The sequence below is a fragment of the Colletotrichum abscissum genome, assembly GCF_030869225.1.
Source record: "Colletotrichum abscissum strain IMI 504890 chromosome Unknown Scaffold_13.1, whole genome shotgun sequence".
NCBI lineage: Eukaryota > Fungi > Ascomycota > Sordariomycetes > Glomerellales > Glomerellaceae > Colletotrichum > Colletotrichum abscissum.
Window position 1 is genome coordinate 932,743 of NW_026850021.1, and position 22,458 is coordinate 955,200.

Sequence of the window (22,458 nt, forward strand, 5' to 3'; positions counted from 1 at the left end):
GTCGAGAATTGGATTCGTGGTTGAATGATGTCGGCTGGGCAGACGGGTGGACAGAGCTCCCAAAAAATGCTCGGTGAACCCGACCCAAGCTCCGATCCATGTACAGCCGTCGGGCTAAACTTCGGAGAACCACTGGAGCAGGGAAGTCTCCCCCCACCCCCGCCAATCTGCCACCACTATGACCACCACTAACCGACCCGGAGGTCCCAACTGTTCACTTCCGTGCTGTGTAAGTCACCGGAGATATCAACCCGACAACCATCTTGATCCCTGGCCTTCCCTCGATCATTGCCTACAAACCTCGCATCTCTCCCCATCCTTCTTCAGCTCTCCGCGACTCTAAACCTCTCGATCCGAGTCAACCCGAGACACGCAACACTGCGCCAGCCATGGCCCAATCCACCGCCCACCGCCGGCTCCTCCAAGAGTACCGCGCCCTGACAAACAACCCCCCAGAAGGCATCACCGCCGGCCCCGTATCCGAAGATGACCTCCTTCACTGGGAGGCCCTGATCCAAGGCCCCGAGGGAACACCCTTCGAAGGCGGCGTCTTCCCCGCCGAGCTCAAGTTCCCCAAGGACTACCCTCTCGCCCCACCGACCATGAAGTTCCTCGTCGACATGTGGCATCCGAATAGTACAGTCTCCTATTGCGCACCCCTGATATGGACCTGATAGAAAAGTGAAAGGCATTGCTAACCACAAACCTAGTCTACCCAAGCGGCTTAGTCTGCATCTCCATCCTCCACCCCCCAGGCGACGACCCAAACCACTACGAACACGCCTCGGAGCGCTGGTCCCCGATCCAGTCGGTCGAGAAGATCCTCATCTCCGTCATGAGCATGCTCGCCGAGCCAAACGACGAGAGCCCCGCCAACGTCGAGGCTGCAAAGATGTGGCGCGAGCGGAGGACGGAGTACGAGCAAAAGGTTCGCGACGGCGTCCGGCGGTCGCTGGGTCTGTGATGTGGCAGGCCTTCCTTCTGGCGATAACACATAAATACCTTATCCATAGAGTACCACTCGGCGGACTACTTTAGTAGAGAGAGAGATTTGAAGGATCAACGTAGGCAGACATAAGAGGGTGCGGTCGACACTACAAGCATAGCACGGCGTTTGGGGAATCAATCAAACATGGCTTCGAATATTCACTTCCTTCGTCAATGCTTGCTTGCCCGCTTGCATTCGGGATAAATGCCCCCAGCTTTCCTGCCGTGCTTGCAGTACTAAATCCGCTCCTTCACACGTCTAAGCCCTCTCTTCCATGCAGCCCCTAAAGTATTTACAATCCGTTCTCGGACTTGAACTTATCCCAACTCTCATTCAACGTCGCAAAGACCGTAGCAGCGATAAGTCTCACCTCCGTGCTAGCGTCTTGTGGAAGCTACACATTGTTAGCGCAGGCCCATAGTCACCAAGTAAATCAAAAATAACGTACCTTATCGGGATGACACTTAGCAATGGCCTTCATGTAGTGAATTTTCACCTTGTTGGCCATGACAAGCTCGTGCAGCCCAACCTTCTTCCATCCGCTGTTTTCCCAGAGAACCGAGTCCAAGCTACCGATGAGAGCACGCAGGTTATCTCTCTTCCCATCTCTCCATGCCGCAATCTTGGCGTCAACCTTCTCCGACAGCGCAAACTTCTCATCGTCTTCTTGCGCCGCTGCTTGATTCTGCTTGCGCAAGCGCTCCACGGCTTCCATGTTCTTAGCAGAAGCTGCTACAGGGCGTGATCGAGCAGGAGCAGTAGCGGCCGGTCTAGGCTTAGGCTTGGGCTTGGGAGCCAGGGCTGACTGGCATCTTTGTCGGCCAGAGATAGCGGTAGGACCGCCGACGCCGTTCTTCACGCAGGTTGACCAGACGGCGTGGGCATCGCCCCATCGCTCCATCTGTTCGAGGGCCTCGGCCTTGCGGCTCAATGCCTTGCCGTACAGATCCCGCATATCGCGATTCTCCTGGGTGCCGGTGTCGCCCACAACAGGCACCTGCTCGCCTTGACCTCCACCAGGTCCAATGATCTTGAGTGCAGCATCAGCGTCTTCAACAGCACGCTTGGGTTCGCCGTTCTTCAACGATGTCAACGCGCGGTTTGTGAGGATAACAATCGCAAGAGGATGCGAAGATGGCACGGCAGATAGTGATGACGTATAAGATGAATGAGCTGCGCCGTAATCTCCTCTCTTGAAGTGAGCAGTTCCATCGAGACGGTGTTTTGTTGACTGTTGTACCGCCGCAGGTGTAATGGGTGGGATTTGACGAGCGGGACGAGGGGCTGGCTTGGGAGATGGAGGTCTCGCAGGCCGCGAGGCTTGAGAGGGCTGGACGGGTCGTGATGGCTGCGATGATTGAGCCGGGCGATGAGGGAGTGACTGCGAAGGCTTTGGAGCTTGCGAACCAAAAAGCAGGTCCGGGTCCTCCTGCTGGGACGCAGGCGCTTCCGGCTGAGGTGTCGCCTTCTTCCTCCTAGCAGGGCTGACATACGAAGCCGCGTTGTCGTCCGCCATTGCCAGCTTGCTTGCGCGACTTCTTGAATCCGGTATTGCTGGGCCGCTCTGCTGCTGCCATCTGGGTACCGGAGTGCCTCTGCCGCTTGACGGGGCCGATACCGCAGGAGACTGGTCTCTTGGGGATGCTGTCCGGCGAGGGGCCTCTGGTCTCGAAGACTGCGACGATTGCCCGGCTTTTCTTTGCGGTCGACCGCCAGACTCTAGCATCATAGCCTCGTCTGTAGCCTCGGCCACCCGCCGCTCAGGCTGAGCACGATCAGCTTGTGCTGAGCGCATCCATTTCGGCTGGCTGGGGTCGCCCTCCGATTGGTTGAAGTCTGCCACTGCAGCCGCCACCTGCTTCTTGCTAGTCTTCCAGAGAGAGTTGGCTGTTTTGAAAAGGCTATTTCCCATAGCCGCCGCAGTCTTTGAGAAGTCAGCTTCACCGGCAGGGGATCTGGTATCAGCCCGTCTTTGACTATCCTGTCTGCCACCATCATCTCGTCCTCTCCTTGAAGCAGCGGCTGGATCCTTTCCTTGAGCCTTCGCCTTGGCTTGTCGGTGAGCATCGTCCAAAAGCCAGTTGGCGGCTGCTTGCACATTCAACCCCGCACCACTCTCTGTCAGACCCCTTCGAGCGTTTTCAGGGGTGAAGCCGTAATCGACAAGCTGCGCGACAGCCTTGTCAAATTCGGCCATCTCGCCCCCGGGAGCTGGCTGCCGTTCATCATCTGAGCTGGAGTCAGATGCCTCAATGGGTTTTCCGGGCTCAGGCCCCTTGGGCTGTGGGGTGGGTTGCTTGCGCCGAACTTCTTCGACCGGACGGGCTAGGTCTCCGAGGAAGTCGTCATCATCATCGTTCGTCGGAGGGGGTGCTGGAGATGCGGCCTTGGGCTTCAGCTGGTTCAGACCAAACGGATCGTCGTCGTCCCCAAAGCCGCCATTGGCAGGGACAGGCGCCTGATTCCATGCGGTTGGGTTGCTGAGGTCCAAGCCAGAGGCGATCGCAGGCGAGAGGCTCTTCTGAGGAGGCGGAGGGTAGTGGCTAGCATTGTCGACCTTGGTCTCAGAGTTGAACGCCGCGAAGAGGTCGTCATCATCACTGGCCTTCTTGCCCGTAGAAGAGCCAGGGGACAGTATGCCAGGGGACGTCGTCCTCGATACTGAGCCCGATCCCAGCGTATCCAAGAAACCACCGCCAAATTGCGCCTGCGCTTGTTTCTTCCTCTCCTCCTCCTTCTTCCTCTTCTCAGCCTCGAGTCGCTGCTGCTGTTCCAGCAAGGTGAGTTTCGATGTCGGTTTCGCAGCCCCGGCACCACCAAAGCTCATCAAGTTGCTGAAACTATCGGCTGGCGGCTTCGCGGGTGGAGGTTTCGCAGCCACGGCTCCTGATCCTTGGGCGGACAGAGGCGTGTTACGGCCAGAGGGAAAGGGGGATGGCGTTGAGTTGGCCGGTCGCATGGAGCCGAAGTAGTTGGCGCCCGAGGGGTTCATCGGCGGCGGCTTGTTGTTCGTCGTGTTGGTCGACGACGACCAATTCAATCCCGAGAGATCATCCATCGTTAAAACTTGGTGAAAGTCAAGGTGTAAACTTCATTTCATGAGCTTCGTGAGGTCGTGAGGGCATCGAAGGTGGCTCAATGCATCGTTTTCGGCTGCTTGTTGACTTTCGAATGCCACTTGTTCCTGCATCGGGCTTCGTTGATTGCGTGCGGTTGTCGTGTGCACGTAAGGTGGCATGTGGGACAGGTGTGGCTGAAGCTGAGGTCGATTTGGCTAGTGACTGCCGACTGCGCCACATGGGGCGGAGTGAGGAGACACATCGGCGTTAAGAGTTAGGTGCCATTCAGAGTGCACGACCCAGCAGATTAGATTTCACGGGTGGCGCCGAAAGCGAAGATAGGGGTAAACAAATGTGCCGCGTTTGGGATGATCGCTGCTGTCACTTTGAGATTGTGGCATAAACCCAATTGCTACTTACTAAGTTACTGCTCACTCCGTCCGCCCATTTCGATGAGCTCCTTGGCCTTGGCCAAAGTCACAAGCTTCGGCTGCATGAAATGAACTCCACACAGCTTCGGAACCCAAGCCACATCGAACACTGCGCCGAATTCCAGTTGCTGGCGAATTCCAGCAAGCTATTGTTTGCACATTCCTGCGAGTCGCATCTCGAACTCCCCGGGATCAACATGCCTCGGGCGAAGTTCAGCTGGCAAGTGATGGTGGCCGTGTTTCCGACACTCTTCATTCCCGGCTCTGTCTTCTGTGGTTCATATCCCCAGCTTCCAAATGACGTTCTAGCAAGTCTACCACTAGCACCAGGTCTACGGCTTCATCAACTACCGCGATATTTGCTGAGAAACGGAGCCCCGGGTCGGATTAACCCCATTGACAAGTACGTCATTACCTCTGGGATGAATAGCGAGAGTCATGGTCAAGGGATAGGAGCGCATCTCAATCACTTCGAAACCCCCGGCTGACGGGTCTACTACCGCGGCTGTTCGGCCGATAGTCCCGCCCAATATGTGGGTCTTGAGTAGGATTCGGGTCCCTGAGATTTGTGCCCCTGATTGTTCGGATGGAAATCACTGTCTTACGTGTCGTCGATTTGCTGATGGCTCCATCCCATTGTCTCTTGATTCCTGAGGAGCTGGGAGCACAGGAAGGAAGCATTCCTTCACTGGAACGAGCCATGAGAAACTTTGCGGGGTATGTCTTTTTCTAGGGTCATGAAAGGGCAGACGTGACTTGTTGGACGATCTAATGGTCGGTCCGAACAGCGAATAGAGGCAAACGACAGGAACAAAGATATGGATAGTGTGGCATACGGAGTGAGGTCCGCACCAGAGGACCACAGTTCATGTCTCCAAGCTTATGCGTTTCCGAATTGCAAGCATCATTGAGTTGCTTGCCTACGTAGTATGGTTGTTCTCTGGTCAATCCGTGGATGCAACTACTGTTTCCTCGCTTGGAGAAACAATGAGAGTAAGCTTAAGAATTGACTCCTGGAGACAGGCAGACAAACCTCTCGCGTTTGAAGGGCAGCGCAAAAGTCGGAAGTTTCTGGGAGTGTGGTGCAACGCACCGCAAATCATTGGGACGACAAGTCTTGGCTGTTGGTGCCGTACTCTAGAAGTTCAGGTGGTTGGCGCACCGCCTCAATCGGTCAAGGTGCTGAAACTCGCTGCATGTGTCGCGGCCTGGGATCTTCCCTGGAAGTGGTGATCAGGGGAAGAAGATCTCGAGAAGGCTGAGCTGAGCTGAGCTGGTGGTGTGTTCGTACGGTGTGCTAGCTAGTGCATCCGTACGGCGGTGGCGACGGTAAAACCGTCGTGGATCAGAGGAGCTTCTTCCAACATCATTGCCACATGCCAGTGTGCTTCCTCAGTTCGGACTACAGATATGTGGCTCTTCCACAATGTCGTCACCCAGAAGTTCATAATACGAGGATGAAGAGCTGGAGATGCCGATGAGCGCTGATTACGGGCAACTTTATTTTGGTTCGGAGCTGAGTCGCGAGGCGCTGCTCGGTTTGCTGAGCGGGCCGTGTCCATGCCAATCTGAAGATCTGGCAAACGGACCCTTGCTTTGGGTTATGACGATAATCTCAAACTTGACTCGTAATTGATTAGCGAGAATAGCATATAATTTGCGATGAAAGGCCCGTCGGGAGCTGAACAGGAGGTCGCACATGGCGAGACATGCTGTTCGTATTAGCAAGTGCGCCGCTCATCAGACGAGGAATAACAGTGCTGTTCGGGCACTATTTCTTCTTGGTGATAGGGATAAAGGCCGCCAGGCGATCACCCGAAGACTGCCGGCCGTTGAAGCGGAAGAAGGAAGCAAAAAGCGCCAGTGTCATCTTGACATGGCTGAAATGTTTGCTTCTGTCTCGTGCGATTAACGCCAGGCTTGAACAGCCACCGAGGGGGGACAACGCGCTGTCGCACGAGGGTGCCAAGTGGCGACCGTTGCCTCGAGTAAAATGAGACAGGCAGTTGTGTGCGTCTCTGGATTAGGGTCCGGCCCAAGGATGTCGTGCGAAGGAGGGGGGTTCAGATCTCGTGATGGAATTGTTTCCTTCTCGATGTTCGCTGCCAAGAAAGAAGGTGAAGGCTCAGCTAAGTGCCTGTAGTGCGAGGGCTCGTTTTGACTGCTGTGTCTGCATGTTAGTATTCGTACATTGGCTCCTCATCACTGGGTAATGGCGCGAGGCTCAGCCGCACGAGGAATGTTTGTGGGCGCTGAGCAGCAGCGGAGCGTTGGTCTTTCCGGGATCCATGTGAGGATGCATGTGTCGCCCTACAAATAATCTCCTTGGATCGCCAGAATATTCGCGGGGTTTGTTCTCTTGTTCCTGGCGCACAGAGAGCATGGTGGCCGGTCATCCCGATGACAGCTGAGCCAACTTCCAAGCGGGTACGAATATCCGTAAGGTAGCGAGGGTTTGCTCGGTACCACGGCCGAATGACAAGGAGAAGAATAGCAATCTCGTGGTTTCATCGTTTCTAGCATCTACGCGGCGCAAATTTGCCGCAAAAATGGGCATGATTGCTTCGTGAACCGTGATTGCTTCTTTCGTCTGCGCACCTTTACGCAACAATGGAACCAGATTCCAGAGCTTACTGCGCATGCGTAGAGGTGCAGAGGTCTGGCGCAGCTATCCTGCCGTGGCTGCCGTGGATTGATCCCGATATCCATATTAAAGATGGCCAGCAGATTATAGGGCGAAGATGATCCGGGGTCGGGTGGCCGGAGGATGGATGATAGGTTGAAAGAGGCAAAGACAAAGCGTCCGTTGCGGCACCGGTGTGTTATCCCCTGGTTCAAATTGAGAAGTCGCTCTCTGTGGACGTTGATTGTGACTTCCTCGTCGGAGCCGGCGCCTGCTGGGAATTTTGGCTTCCAGAGGGACTTTACTCCATTAGGCGGGCAGCTTGCAGATGCCTGACGTTAGCGCAGATCCCAGCCGCCCGTTCGGCCCCATCTGACCTTCTGGTCTGGCGGCGGACACCATTTCCATTGGTCAAAAATGTCAAGAGCTGTCAGGGGGGAAAGGAGCGTGATTGGCTTTTGCATTGTTCCATGCAATTGGAACCCACCCGGGTGGAGTACGTACCTAAAGTGAGATCTCCTCCTGCCCCTCTCTCGACCCCGTTCCTGCCTTCCCCCGAAGTACCTTTCAAAAGGGGGCAAGAGGGACGCACAACCAACGGCTCAAGTACCCAAGTTCCTTCCCAAGTAAGGCAAAGTACCATCCATACTGCGCTGCTCCTTCTATTATGCGCTGGTATGGAAGCTACAAGACCAGGGGAAGGAATGGAACGAACGGAGTAACGGCAGTGATAGCCAGTCACAGTTGGCGCGTTCGTCCCTCCTTCTCAAGTAAGGCAGGTTTGGTTCTCTTCCTCCTTCCCTCCCCCCACACCGGGACAGGAGCATCCCGTCACACCGTGTCATTGGCTGCAGATCCTCAGACGAAAGAAAGAAGGGGCTCTGGGATTCTTGCCCTGGGGAATCGAGGTGTCTCTTCTCTTGGCTTGACATTTTCTTCTTGTCCATCTAAAAGACTCCAGTTCATCATCTCCATTTTCTACTCCATACGACCACTCGGCTTCGGGTCCATCTGTGATCATCTGTAATGCGGATATTTGGCTGCTCCTTTGGGTCGTTACCCAAGTGGCCCCCAATTTGCCCATGCCCAGCACGGTGGCTGCGGTTGTGGATGCAACCGCCGGTACCTGCATATCGCGTTTGTCAATTCTGGAGCCATTCGCGGTATTTCCATGATTATCTTAGTTACCTTACTCCGTACGGCACATGTACTGATCAAAAGTAGTGTAATTCTGCAGGCTACGCCGGTACACCCCGAGCTATCGCATCACACCGTCCTTCACATCTCCCGCCAAACCGTTGGTGCTAAATGCTTGGTGCCATGCACGATGCGCAACGATGCAGCCGTAACCCGAACGTGGACTGGCCAAACAGCCTGCAATGTGGTGTCATCGCCGTGATCCTCCATTTCGGCTGGCTCGTAAGGCCAGCGATACAAACGTGAAGCAGCCACAAGTTTCCAACAGCAGTGTCTGACCAGCTTCCGCCGCTGCGCCGCCAGCACCGGCTGCCCGACACATCGAAATGCATCGCAGCGGCGCATCGCACGGCGCAGCATGATCAACATCCCCCATCCGCGCTTCGTCATCTCACCTCTCCGCTGGGTCTCTCACAGTCATAACTCATCTCGTCCCATGCTCAGCAACCCAATTCCATCTCGCAGACTCGCACTGGCATTACCGGCCATCCTCGCATTTAGTCTAACCCAGTGCTGCAATGGTCCATCTGCAATGTCCGTACCCATATGGGTCGGTCTCCTCTTCTGCGATGGATCCAAGGCCGCCGCTTCGCCTCTCTGTTCTGGTCATTGCTTCATGCTTCTTTTACGCTATAGTCTGTCGTTGTATAGACTATAGAGTAGAGTACAAGAAATTCCGCCTTTTCGCCTCTCGCTTCTCGTATACCCTCTACTCCTGCGTCCGCCGTCGTCTGGAGTACAGCAGAAAGGCGTCGTGGTTGGCTCCATGGAGTCAAGCATCAAGCATTGGATGATATGCAAAGGGGGCAAGGCCGCGAGGGGCCAAGCGGCAAGCGGCAAGCCTTCAGGTACCTTTTCCTGTGGTAGCCAAACGTCGAGGGGTACAAGCCACCTCCCACACCACCGGTACATTCGCCATGTACCCAGCCTGCCCACGTCACACGGCCAGCAGGATCCTGGTCGCGTCGCGCTGGCCCGGCCCCTTGAAGCAGTGCCTTAATCTATTCCAACCCACATCCAGAGCGATCCCGACCACACACACTGTTCGCCCGACCACTGCCCTGGGGCATATCGCCGTTCCATGCTGGAAGGATTGAGGGCACATACGGAGTACCTTACCACCCTACCTAGGCTGGCCGCCAGAGCCCTGGTTCAATCGTTCACAAGAAGGAGAGTTTCAAGAGACCCCTCAATCAGAGGCCAGAGAAGCAACGACGCTTACCCACCAGAAGCCCGGTCATGAGGTCCACGACTTCTTTGTAGCGACAGTCAGTGCCCTCGTCTGGTCTGAGCATTGGCGCAATGAACAGATGAATTCTAAGGTAGGAACCACCAGACGAACACCTGTTACTGGCATTTGCAGGCGCAGCGTTGCTCAACCCCAGACCCCTGATAGTGAGGGCGAGAGATAGAGAAAGGTGTACTATGTATGTTCTCAAGGAGAACGGGAAGAGAATGCGCCATTTCTTCTCGTGACCCCATGCTCCCCCATTTCCTTTGCCTTTGCTTGGCTATCCTCGTCGGAAGGTAGAACCAAACCAAACGGGGCCAAGAGCGAGGAGAGAACAACTTGAGCAAGCGCTCCATCTCATCTCATCTGTAAGAAGTCACTGCCCGCTTCCCCCGTTTGTTCGCTCGTTCCCCCCCGGTGGCCAAGAACGGGGATCAATGGAGATGAGCCATGGCATGGTGGTGCCTGCTTTCCAAAGTAACCTACGCAGTACGGGTAGTGACTTCTGCGTAGCGTCCAAATGAGAGTGCAAGAGGAATAGGAAGACCTGAACAAGGCGAAAGGGGAGTGGAAGAAGTTGCCGTAAATTGCACAGCAAAAAGGGCTCCAGCAAGTTAGCAACCTCGTTCGGCATCCCATCCCTCGACCCCTGTCTTGCGCCCCCCGTTCACCCTTCCCACCCCCCCTTGAGAGTTCCCGCCTTGCATCCCACCACCAGAAATGCCATATCCTCTAGCCATGTCTCTCACTCCACCTGCCCACCCGTTTCCTTCTCTTTAGATGCCCTTTTTCTGCATCACCTTCATTCCAGTGTTCACCCTCTTGTCCCCTCGTTTCTCCCCCTCCTTTCGTCACCTACACGGGGTCTTTCGACTGTCACTCTCTCAAATCACGCTCACTCTCAACGCTCGCTCTCTCGCACTTTGTGGCCTCGCCCTTCTTCTTAGGGTCGTCGCACTCAGCCATTCCTTTTTCTGTTTTTTAAACCTTGACAAAAAAAATCCACAAGCTGCGGATTACGCTCCTTTTCTTGGCTTTCCTGCTACTCGTAGTCAGGACTAACCAGCACATTCATTTCTCTTGGACCCCGTTTGGTGTGTGTGTTGATCGCATTTGTTTCTCGCCTCGAACTTTCGGGCAAACTCATAGGAGGATCGACAAGACGAAAAGCCGAATTCGCCAACTTCTGGTATCATCGTAACGGTTTTCCAACCTCCCGCTTCCGCGCAACAAGACCTTCCGACTAGCGTCTTTACGACATCGTCTTACACCGCGCATCGCCTCGCAACCACCTCGCGTGTCGATCTTTCGACGCCAACACGAATAGATCAATCAACTTGTCGTAGTAGAAACGTACTTTGTGACGATATAAGAAAAGGAATCAGCAATTTCGTCGCCAAATTCGCCAATCTGACTCACGGAGATCTGTCTAAGCCATAGAAACGCACTCACTCAACACATCCCGAACCTGAACTCTGCCGGTGGTGCTGGACATCGACGACGGAATATCGTAGGATCTCTGTGTTGTAGCAGCCTCGAATCAGCATTGCTGAGGATCAAACCCGAAGTCTCTTAGACATTGCCGAGCCCGGTCGAAAAACATCGCCAACTCTCTCACCGAGCCACCGCCGAAGCCTCCACCATTGAAATCCGTCACGTGTCCAGGAAACCAACTCCCAGCCACTGGAAAGCGCAAAAGCTGACGGAAGAAAATCACCTGGAAAGATCAAACTTTTTGTCGTCATTCCGAACAGATTTGCAGGACCCTTTTGTCTCTGACATCTGACCCTGATTTCATTGTTGAAGAGTCCAAAAGAAGAAGTCACAGGTGAGTCGGGTTACACCTGCTCCTTCCTTCCCTCCTTCCATCACCAACTTCACCAACGACCCAATCAGCGCCTCGCTTAACCCATCGCACCTTCCCTTCACTTTCTGTTGCTTCCTGCCTTGCTCCTTCCTCAGTGAATAGCAGCCGGGCCTCTATATCCCACGCGTCGCATCTCTTCTCTGCCTGAGAAACTTCCTCACCCACAACACACAACACACCACACCGCACTACACCTCGACGGAAAACTCACAAATATCGTTTGCGCAAAGCTGACCTTCTCAAAGATCTCTCATTCTCCAGCCTTCCTTCAAGAATCCAACTGGGCTTGGACTTTCTTCAGATCTTTTTCAAGACCAGCAAACGGACTTGTCTTTCAGTCGAATTTTCCTACTTTGATACCCATTCAACCCTTGCATCACCTTATCTCACCTCGCCCTTCACATCTCATCACCACAACCTTCCCCTCGACAATATTCATCAATCGCCACGATGAAGTTGTCCAACACCCAGGCTCTGGCTCTTGTCAGCGCCCTCATCAACAGCGCCGAGGCTTTCTGGCGCATGGAGTGCCCTGGCCGTGTTGGCCTTGCTCGTGTCGACCCTCTCATGTCCTTTGGTGGCGCCGCTCCTCACGTTCACGCTATTCACGGTTCTGGCGGTAAGTTTAATGAATCCTTCTGATATTTGAACTATGCGCCTGCCTTCTTATCACCACAGCATCACTATTTTTATTTTATCTGCATGGGTCGCTAACTCCAGAACCAGGCATCTCTCCTACCGCTGACTTTGGCGACCTTACCGCCAGCGACTGCACTTCCTGCCGTGTCAAGCAGGACAAGTCGGCCTACTGGCACCCGGCCCTGTACTTCCAGGACTCTGCCACTGGAGAGTTCGAGCTTGTTGATCAAGTTGGAGGATTGCTTGCGTAAGTCTCTCATTGCTCTCGGAGCAGCACACAAAGTACTTGATACTGACTGCACCAGGTACTACCTTCTTAATGGAAAGGATATCAAGGCATTCCCCCCTGGCTTCCGCATGATTGCTGGCGACACCAACCGCCGCAACTACACTGCTGGAGACCCTTCTAAGCCCGACCCCCAGAAGTCCGAGTGGGCTATCCTCGGCCAGACTGACCAGTCTGTTCTTCGTCAGCGTGCCATTGGCTTCAACTGCCTCAACTATGGCCGTGACCCCGAGGGCACCCTCTACCGTCACTTCCTTCCCGATAAGACTTATCTCGATGCCAACTGCGCTAATGGCGTTCGGTTCGAGATGATGTTCCCTTCGTGCTGGAACGGAAAGGACGTCGACTCCACTGATCACAAGTCTCACATGGCCTACCCTGACCTTGTCATTGATGGTACCTGCCCTGATGGATTCGAGACCTCGACCCCCAACCTTCTGTACGAGGTCATCTGGAACACCTACGCCTTCAAGGACCGCTCTGGCCGCTTCGTCATTGCCAACGGTGATACTCAGGGATATGGATACCACGCCGACTTCATTTCCGGTTGGGATGAGGACTTCCTCCAGTCTGCCGTCGACACCTGCACCAACCTGTCGGGTCGCATCGAGGACTGCGCCGTCTTCAGTCTCCAGGATGAGGCCACTTCCAAGCAGTGCGAGATGAAGGTTCCCGATCTCGTCGCCAAGGACAACGTTACCGGCCCCGATGCCCAGCTTCCTGGAAACTGCCCCATCACCTACGCTGACGGCTCGTCCGAGGGCGGCAACGCTGACCCCGTGAGCTCCACTTCCACCATTGCGGCTCCCACCGTTCCCACTCTCACCTACAAGCCTGGCAAGACCGCTACCTCCAACCCTCTCCCCGGTGAAGTGTTCAAGGAGACTGGCAAGATTCCCTACGGCTCATCCAGCTCTGTCTCCGAGACGGTTGCTGCTGAGGCCGTGGCCACCCCTACTCCTGAGCCTACTCCCACTCCCGAGCTCACTCCCACCCCGGTCTTTGAGCCCATCACCACTTCTACTCCGGCCAGCTCCTCTGCTCCGGGTATGTCTTGCGTGTCTACTCAGACCATCACTGCGGTCAACACCGTTTCCATCATCTGCTGGGAGGAGGACATTGTCTACGTCACTGAGTACGAGGATATCACGTCTACCCTGACTGTGACTCCTACTCCGTCGGCCTCGGCTCCCGCCATGCGCGCCAAGCGTCACCTCCACCAGCACCGTCATCACCACGTCTAGGTGATGAAAACGTGTTTTCTCAATTTCTGGAGTTGAGACTCCCTCTTGTATCTGGGTGCGAAAAAAATCAGGGTGGCGGACGTTGTTTTTAAGGGACGCCACATCAGGATGTGGCGGTCTTATTCTCTCTATCCAGTGGAAAACCTAGCCCATTGAGATGATTTGGCTTCCCATTGGTTCTCTCGCATCTTGCTCAAGGACATTATCGTTGTTGTCTGGACATTCTGAGCAGACGGACACTTTTTTCCTTCTTGGTGGTAGCTAGCAAGGTTCGGGCACGATATGGCCTGCGTCACGAGTTTACGGCAATCATTAGGAGGCAAATCATCAAGTTGAGTTGGTCCTTATAACGTGTTTCTTCTTTTCATGGTAGTCCGAGTGAGGCGGGCGTCGTAAGGGGGGGATTGCATTTGCATCGCATTGATTGCGTCCATGTTGTAGGCGTTGTAGGTTGATGTTTGAGAGATACCTATTCGCATTAAGGTTATTCCAACGAATCCATCCACAAGACACTTCCCTCCCGGAGCCATTGCGTGAGAAGTTATCGCCAGTCTAACACCAGGTCGCCTCTCCACTTCTATCAGTAGCATATGTGACAGAAGCCCACATCGCTTGATGTTCGGCCTTGCATGCCATTAAGGTTTCACTGTTGACTGACCTCCTGATGAGTCGATGATAAAATGTCAAAAATAAAGCATGGTATAGGCAGAGAAGCAGTACGGTAGTCCATGTCTGAATATGGCCAAATCTCGCGCTGGCAGACTGAGTCAACGACAACTAGAAATGCAAAGGACGAGCAACATCTAAATAAACACAAATTCATTCTTACTCCACCTTTGCCTGGCACCTTTCATAAGAACTCAGAATTCTGCCATCTATACAGTTCCCCTAAATGCATTCTGGAGAATATGAGCGTGGGCTTCATCATCACCGTTCTTTCAGTAGGGGAAGATACCTTGGGAGGAGGTACCTTATTCAACTCGACCCGTGGTCTAATCGGGGCGTGCCTGTCTACCATCAGCCATATCGCCTTCCCACAGAAGGAACCACCCGACCGAGGGAAGGCGCCGACTGGGTATGATGGTTAGGAAGGAGAAGGACGATCTGGGCGCCCACCTCCCCAGGTTACAATTAAAGTATCAAACCCCTTCCTGGCAGATTGTGATGTTTTGTCTTGAGGATTTTGAAAAAGTTGGCAAGAGAACTTCAACACATCACGTCAATCGGATCAGAGGAAGGGTTTGGGATTATCTAGCATTCGGCGAGGGGGGTATCTCTTATGATCTCATTGATGGACTGCATCCATAGTGGTATCAGAACGAAGTGCTCCTGTCAACATTAGCTTCCATTTTGCTACCGTTTGAGTTGGTTGTGAGTCATATGACATCGTGGAAAGGGACTTTTTTTATTGTCTCAATTGTGCGCTCATTCCTGTGGCTTTACGCGATATGGATGTGAGATGACCTAAAAGATAGCCATTAGGTGTCTTGCCTAATGGAAGTGAATTGGCAGGGTCTAGAAGGTTTCGTGACAATCAAGGTGGAGCAGGAAGCAAATAAGGTATCTAGAGAAGCTCTTAAGAGTTGTCATCATCGGGTCAGCTGTGTGCTGTGTCGGATAAGGTAAATCCGCTTGCCAAGGGTGCACAAGACGTCAAGAACGGTGATGAGAAGCCCACGAGCAGCTCTCCTGAGTCATTCGGGAAGTTGGACAGGTGGCAGATTTCCGAGTTCTCTATAAACGGACTCCTTTGAGGGCATCAAGCGGGGATCAAAGGAAAAGAAATTATTCCTTCTTCGTACAGGCGGAAAAGACTCAATCTGCTGACATGTGTAGGTATCTACAAGATACATAACCCCCCGGCGGCCGCAAAACCAAACGGCTTAATAGGCGAGCTTGCCTCACAACAACTTAACAAACCCACGCCAGAGACCCTCGGACGAGAAGACACCTTCCGGATCGACCTCGCGAGCGATAGTCTTGAGCCGACGCACATTCTCCTCGCCGTACCCGGCATAGACCTTGTCCGTCTGCGCTGCGGACGCGTAGTTGATGTACAGGTAAGGGTGCGAGATCTCAGACTCTCGGGCGTAGGTTTCCATGCGGGAGAGGACGTTTGCCGTCATTGTTTCCACGGCTGCGTCGTCTTGGGCGTTGGACCAGGCTGTTGAGACGAGGAAGACTAGGGGGGAAAGAAGTGGACGTTAGCCCAGGGGGAGGATCAAGTGGAGAAAATTTAGATATGTGATGGGTGAGGGGAGTTCAGAGGGTGTTCAAAGGAGGGAGGGAGGAAGAGCGAGTATTGGACCACTTACTGTAGAGTGGCTCATCTTGGTCGATGCCGAGTGCGTTGCCGCCGCGTTGCTTCATCGCCTGGATGGCGGTCGTCGAGAGAGGGTAGCAGATGAGGTTCGGGGCCAGGCCTTCGACGCTGGAGATTGCTGAGACTTCTTCTCTGAAGATTGCAAAAGCCTGGGTGAGAAGGGCTCGAGAGGGGAGGGTGCTAATTGTGCCGAAGAGGTGGCTGAGAGGGAAACATCAATAGTCAGCACGTTTCTTGCAGTCCTAGTAGGTGAATGGAATAGGGACTTCAGAACATGGTGAAGAAATAAACAGAAACAGTAAGACATACCGCGTGGTACCTAAGATAGGCGGCTGCAGCGTCCCAGTAAGATTCGCCATGGACCCCAACCTCGCGGTCCTCGTTGTCGAGGGAACACTACGAATAGCCCTAAAGACCGCCGGCTCTGCGACCGCCGGGTCAGCGTACCACTCCGACCCCATGAGCGAGAAGGCGCCCGAGGCCTGGTTGTACATGTAATAGAAGTCATAGGCCATGTCCATGTCGGCGGTGAGTTGGGGGTTCGTGAAGAGGTCGTGGATGGCGTCGAGGGCACGCTCGGTTGTGTTTGCGGAGGTGTATGTTGCGCGCTGGCTGGATACGGCATCTTGGGGGAAGACGCGGACGGTGAAGGCTGTGACGATGGCGAAGTTGTTGCTGCCGCCGCGGAGGGCGAAGTAGAGGTCCGGGTTGCTTGTTTCTGAGGCTGTTGTGATTGTGCCGTTTGCAAGGACGGCCTTTCGGTGAGCTTGTTAGTGATGTTTTGTTCTCTCCTGGCTTTTCTGATGGGGCGAGAAGGAATGCAAAATATGACAGGGTGTTATGTTTCAACTCACCTCGTACTCGTAAACGTTATCCAAAGCCCAGCCGTACCGACTCGAGAAAGGCGACGTTCCCCCGCCGAGCGTGAACCCGCCGATACCAACAGTCGCGGACCGGCCACCCACGTAGGACAACTGCCTCCCCTCGAGAGCTTGATAGACCTGACTCACCGTCGCGCCACCACCGATCCTAGCACGCGTGGGGGCTTCGGTGCCGTTACCGACGACTTCGACAGAGTTCATGCGGTCGAGGTCGATAGTGACGCCGGCAATGGAGTTGGAATCGCCCGCGTTGCGTGAGTGGCCGCCGCCCTTGACGGCAAAGTGGCACCAACTATCGACGAGGGTCTTGAGGATGAGGGAGACGTCGGGCGCGGTGATGGGTTCGACGCGGCATGCCGGGCGGACTTCTTGCTGTTTGGCGTCCCAGATTGCAAAAGTTGTGTCGTTTTCTGGGTAGTGGAAGCGGGAGGGAGAGAATGTGGCGGAGAGCTGGGCGCACTGGTTTGATGGGAAGAGAAATCCTCAGCTTCATGTGCCTTTTATGGAAGATAGAAGATAGACCTATAAAAAGAAAGGTTTAGAAAACTTACGGCTTGCACGCATGATGCTGAGACTGGTTCGGCAAGCTGGGATCTTCTTAGATGCCAGTCGATTGGGATATCGGCTGCTGCAGCTGGTACGCCAATGGCGGCGGCGGAGCCGGCTAGGAGGCAAGAGGTGAGTAGTCCGGTAGGGTGCATCTTCGCAACTTGAATACTTCGCGGATCGAAAACGATACATGGCGACGGCTGTCCGCAGATCTTATACTTTTGAGTTCTGGGTCCTTCTCTTGGAGGGCCGCCATTGAGGTGCAGCGGAAAATTCAATATCAGAACGCTGACACCACACAGAGAGTCGGAGACCTCGTACGGGACAGCATATTGGGATTGCTGGTGACTTTCGGCGGTATGGAGATTATGTCCCTTGCTGACAAGATCCTCGGGGATTGAAGAGGAATATAAACGCTTGGCCTCGGAGTGCCCAAGAAAGAAGAAAAAAAGCGATGACTGAGCCTTGTTCATCCAACTTGGCAGGTGACATTGAATCGGGAACATAACTCGCTACATGCAGATCAATTTCAAAAAAGGGAACTACCACCAATTTGCCTCCTTCTGGTTATCAACATGACGTTACGGCGGAAGTATCCGAAAGCGGATTTCCTACGAGGAGGCCCCTAGGGACGGAGTCTAATAATTGGTTCAAGACTTGCCGAACCATAGAGGGTATCTTGTTAGACTTCGGTCCGGTTGCTACTTTTTTGTCACTGGAGAGTCTATGCTAAACCCAGTCTATCAATCATCACATTGGCTTCCCATTATGGGGTACATATGGAGAGTAACTACATGTACTAAAGAGACAGTCGGACTTGCCGTAAGAGTACGTCACCTCGAGGCTATATTAATGCTTAGTGAGTGAGGTGAAATGCCTCGCGGAGGCAGATCCAATCAATGGCTGTAATTCCAGGAACTACGGCTGAATTTCTGCGGTGCGGCAAGAATACCAATGGAAAGCCAAAACAAAGCTCCATGTGTCTGGTAGGATAGGAAAGACGTGCCGCTCGCCAATGTCTCCTCGCTGTCGAACACATGCTACCTAGATGACGAATGCTTCTTAATCTGAGAAACTGTATCAGCCATTTTGGTCATGAAAAGACAATCACCCTTACGACGGCCTCATTCGAGCTTTCATCTTCATTAATTCTAGTGTCCTATAACAGACCCGAATGATAGTGGAGATATGCGGGAAAAGAGAAGAGCTGGCGCGTCCAAATTCCACTTACGGTATCTTCGGGGCGGATCAATTCGCTTCGTAGTATTGCGGAAGCAAATGAGAGCTTGTCGGGGGCAACGAAGTCATCTAGATGATCCACCTCTGGGCTTAGCTACTCTTGGAATTAAGCTATGGTGGAGGACCCGGGAGATCGGCGAGTTAAAGGAAACCTAGCAAAGTGGTTGTCATCAGTATCTAGAAGGTGTTAGGCAGAACTATTGAGTACTTACGCAGCGCCATAACAGGTGACAATCTAAGCATGGCTGGAGTTATCAATAAGTCCGGTTGTCGATGACACCCCCGCTTGCTGACATGAAGGTTGTGGCCCTTGGCGTTCCTCATGCTTGTCTTGCCCCCGACCTCTTCTCTATAATTTGAGTCCGCACGCTTGTAAGTAAGAGTATCAAAGCAATTTATTTTTATTCAAACGGCAATAATCACTCCGGATCGCCTGGCGGTCGGTGAGAAGATGACTTTTTTCCTCCTTAGAACCCCACCTCACTAATGCCAAAATTGCTTAGAATGTGTTTTAAAGATTTCTTTACCACAACGGCTCCGACTAGCAACATTCATCCCAATCTGTGAGGCAAGCAATAAACTCCATCGCAGAGGGAGTTCACCGAAGCATTTGTCCCACAATCTGTGTTTATTTGGAAACAATTTGCAGGTGATTGCAACAAACAATCAAAACCACCATAACCGTCTGCAGATCTCGAGTGGGATGAAGGGTAGTTGAGAGTAGCGACACTAGGCGAGACCAAGGTTGCCTACCAACGTGCTTCTAGAAGCTGCATGCCACCCACGCCCAACAAACACAACCCCGCCGTGGTGGACTGGCCCGAGAATTCCGTGTCTGGCTAGGATTCTCCAACTTTGTACGAACAGGCGGAATTGGCCTCTTGTCGTTGGACGACTATTCAAAGGATTCGAGCTTTCCCCTCATTCTTGTCATGCACGCGGCCCCATCTTTCTTCGGACGGCGATCCTCCGCGTATCTGGGGCCTCACCGTTGATGGCGTCGTATTTCTCCTGGATGCGACGGTGGCAGCCCACCAACAATTGAAGAGTATTTTGTTTCTTTTGAGGTTCCCCCTCACGGCCTGGTCCAACGAACCTAGATTCGTGAGGGGACGTTGAGCTTTTCCGTGTCACTACAAACTGCGGGTTGGCCGGCAGGGTTCGTCTCTAGATCAACTTTGGATCATCTACCTTCCACAGTAACCTTACGCGATGGGCCCAGGATTTTGGAATAGCCGGCCCAAGATGCGTCGTGAGCGAAGAACGGCGATCGGCGCTGTCACCTTATTCTTGGCCACCGCGTGGCCATCCGCCCATGCCCAGCAATGGAACTGGGATGAACTTGGGGTATGTTGCATTCTTCCACTTCGCGTTCGATGCGACTGAGGGGTTGTCGGATGGGATGGTGGTGGGTACGATGAAGTTGGCAGATCATGTTGCATGCGTCTAGGATGTTTGTCTTCCCGTCTATATGATCCCTCAAAGCCACTTTTCGGGTTCCTTCTTTCTCATCCCGCCGGCTCAGCTCTTCTCCAGCATCGTCTTGCAAATCTTGTGGAGAAAGTATAGCTCTGTAGCGAGGTCGCGATAACTGAGAGCCTTCGATACCAGACCTGCCATAAGCCGGAACCCCTCGACGTATTCGCAATGCGCTCGGCCATCCTCGCCGCCGTAGGCCTGTCCTCTACGGCCGCGGCACTTGTCAGCCGCGACGGCAAGACCGGCCGTCTTCCCGCGCTGGGGTGGAATTCGTGGAACGAGTACGGGTGCGACATCAACGAGACGGTGTTCCTCACTGTCGCGCAGCACATTGTGGACTTGGGGCTGAAGGATCTGGGGTACGAGTACGTCAACATTGACGACTGCTGGAGCGACAAGGAGCTGCGGAGGGATAACGTCACCAAGGAGATCATTGTCGACAAGGTGAAGTTTCCGCAGGGGATCAAGCATACGGTGGATAAGATCCACGAGTTGGGGTTGAAGGTCGGGATCTACAGTGATGCGGGTGAGTTGAATCTCTGCCGTCTTTGGTATTGCTGAGGATGCCGAGTTGCGCGAGGACTTCGTGAAGGCCGTTGGTTGTGATCCATGTTGCGAGAATGCTGGATGCTCTAGTGTTCGGTCTTGCGACAACGTGCTGACGCAACTATCATAGGAACTTCTACTTGCGGCGGTTTTGAGGGATCGCTAGGCTACGAAGAAATCGACGCCGCCACGTTTGCGAAATGGGGTATCGACTGTAAGTTCCATCACCGTTCGCCGTTCCACTCTCCCTGCGTCAACGTCATCCCTCAAATTAACCCCTCCAAACCCCTCCATCGTCCCTTAGACTCATCGCAAAACACATTATCGGATCAACGTTCTAACAGGCAATTCACTTTCTCCACAGACCTAAAGTACGACAACTGCAACGTCCCGAAAGAATGGTTCGACGACTGGAAATACGTCCCCGAACTCTGGCTCGGCGGACCCCCCAACGAAAACCAAGACAACGGCGACCCCGTCAACTCCAAGACGGGTCTCCCGGCCCCCGCAGGCTACGACTGGTCGACCTCCTTGACGGCAGAACGCTATCGCATCATGCGCGACGCCCTCCTAGACCAGGAAAGGACGATCCAGTACTCCCTCTGCGCCTGGGGCCACGCCCACGTCGAGGCCTGGGGTAACGAGACGGGCCACAGCTGGCGCATGTGGGGCGACATTTACCCAGAGTGGTACGGCCAGCACCAGTGGTCCTGGGGCCTGATGCCGATTTTGAATCACGCTGCCTTCTGGAGCGGTCCCGACGTGAACGGGTTCTGGGGCCACGGGGACTGGGACATGCTCGAGGTCGGCAACGGGAACCTGACGCTGCAGGAGAGCAGGAGCCATTTCGCGTTTTGGGCCGCGCTGAAGAGTCCGTTGATCATCGGGACCAAGTTGGAGGGCATTCAGCCCGAGATTTTGCAAATCTTGTCCACGAAGGAGCTGGTGAAATTCAATCAGGATCCGGAGTTCGGGGCCGCGGCGCAGCCGTATAAGTGGGGGGTGAACCCGGACGGAGCGTGGAACATTACGCACCCTGCCGAATTCTGGTCCGGGGCTTCAGTGGAGGGGACACACGTGTTTGTGCTCAACACGCTGGGCGGCACCGAGAAGAAGACGGTCGCGTTCAAGGATGTTCCCGGGCTGGAGGCCGGGAAGAAGTATGTTGTGCACGACATGTGGACTGGCAAGGATCTCGGCGTGTTCGAGGACGAGTACATCGTGGAACTGGAGAGTCACGATACGGCTGCTTTGAGGATCAACGAGGTCAAGTGCGTGAAGAGGGCGGCACGGGGATGATGGAAGAGACAGGGATCCGGCCCGAGGGGGCAGGGATGGGTTGGTCACTTGGGTTCGGGGCGTGTTCAAGAGTCTATTGGGTCGCGGATGCAAGGGGCAGAATAGACGTCAATTGCGATGATTCGGCAGAGAAGAAACCGCACAATGAGCCATGATGCGACTCCTGAATCGAGAAAAGCTGGTTGATTTATGTTCAGCGCCGATGGATAACATGAAAACATCCACCATGGAAAACTTTCTCACAAAATACCAGGAAACGCAACGGTGTTATGTACGACCTTGTTTACCTCTGCCGATAGCACGCAATCTCATCTCGCATTTGATTAAACCCGCCGCCCAGCTACCCGCCTCGCGCATACCAGCAGTCCACGAAGCTATTCCCAAAACTCACGCGTCGCCACTCCGCCGACCCGGCAAATTCATATTACCTCACGTTCCCGCAGCACCACCTCTGCTGATCCTCGCTTCTAGCCCTGTTCTGCGTGTAAGGTAGACTTCGGATGGGTGACTGGCCGAAGACGAGGACGTGAGCACCCAAGGTGGATTTTGCCCTCCTCCCTTCCATTGGAATGCATTC

At 54.0% G+C, this 22,458-nt stretch overlaps 5 protein-coding genes across 5 annotated transcripts; 3 read left to right on the forward strand and 2 right to left on the reverse strand.

The window, feature by feature from the left end:
- Positions 1-389: 389 nt before the first annotated feature.
- On the forward strand, positions 390-964 carry CABS01_06485 (ubiquitin-conjugating enzyme E2-18 kDa; the record flags this gene model as incomplete). Its single annotated transcript, XM_060539851.1, has 2 exons — positions 390-636; positions 711-964. The coding sequence occupies 2 exons, from the start codon at positions 390-392 to the stop codon at positions 962-964; spliced, it is 501 nt and encodes a 166-aa protein (XP_060404388.1).
- Positions 965-1,280: 316 nt separating this feature from the next.
- CABS01_06486 (UBA/TS-N domain-containing protein) lies at positions 1,281-4,046 on the reverse strand (the record flags this gene model as incomplete). Its single annotated transcript, XM_060539852.1, has 2 exons — positions 1,281-1,382; positions 1,437-4,046. 2 exons carry the CDS (start codon positions 4,044-4,046, stop codon positions 1,281-1,283), a joined length of 2,712 nt encoding a protein of 903 aa, XP_060404389.1.
- Positions 4,047-11,846: 7,800 nt separating this feature from the next.
- Positions 11,847-13,565, forward strand: CABS01_06487 (uncharacterized protein; the record flags this gene model as incomplete). Its single annotated transcript, XM_060539853.1, has 3 exons — positions 11,847-12,015; positions 12,123-12,282; positions 12,341-13,565. The coding sequence occupies 3 exons, from the start codon at positions 11,847-11,849 to the stop codon at positions 13,563-13,565; spliced, it is 1,554 nt and encodes a 517-aa protein (XP_060404390.1).
- Positions 13,566-15,466: 1,901 nt separating this feature from the next.
- Positions 15,467-17,470, reverse strand: CABS01_06488 (FAD binding domain-containing protein; the record flags this gene model as incomplete). The annotated part of the gene is made up of 5 exons (XM_060539854.1): positions 15,467-15,747; positions 15,881-16,089; positions 16,198-16,643; positions 16,743-17,228; positions 17,321-17,470. 5 exons carry the CDS (start codon positions 17,468-17,470, stop codon positions 15,467-15,469), a joined length of 1,572 nt encoding a protein of 523 aa, XP_060404391.1.
- Positions 17,471-19,769: 2,299 nt separating this feature from the next.
- Positions 19,770-21,881, forward strand: CABS01_06489 (alpha-galactosidase; the record flags this gene model as incomplete). Its single annotated transcript, XM_060539855.1, has 4 exons — positions 19,770-19,904; positions 20,169-20,562; positions 20,713-20,796; positions 20,947-21,881. 4 exons carry the CDS (start codon positions 19,770-19,772, stop codon positions 21,879-21,881), a joined length of 1,548 nt encoding a protein of 515 aa, XP_060404392.1.
- Positions 21,882-22,458: the final 577 nt, after the last annotated feature.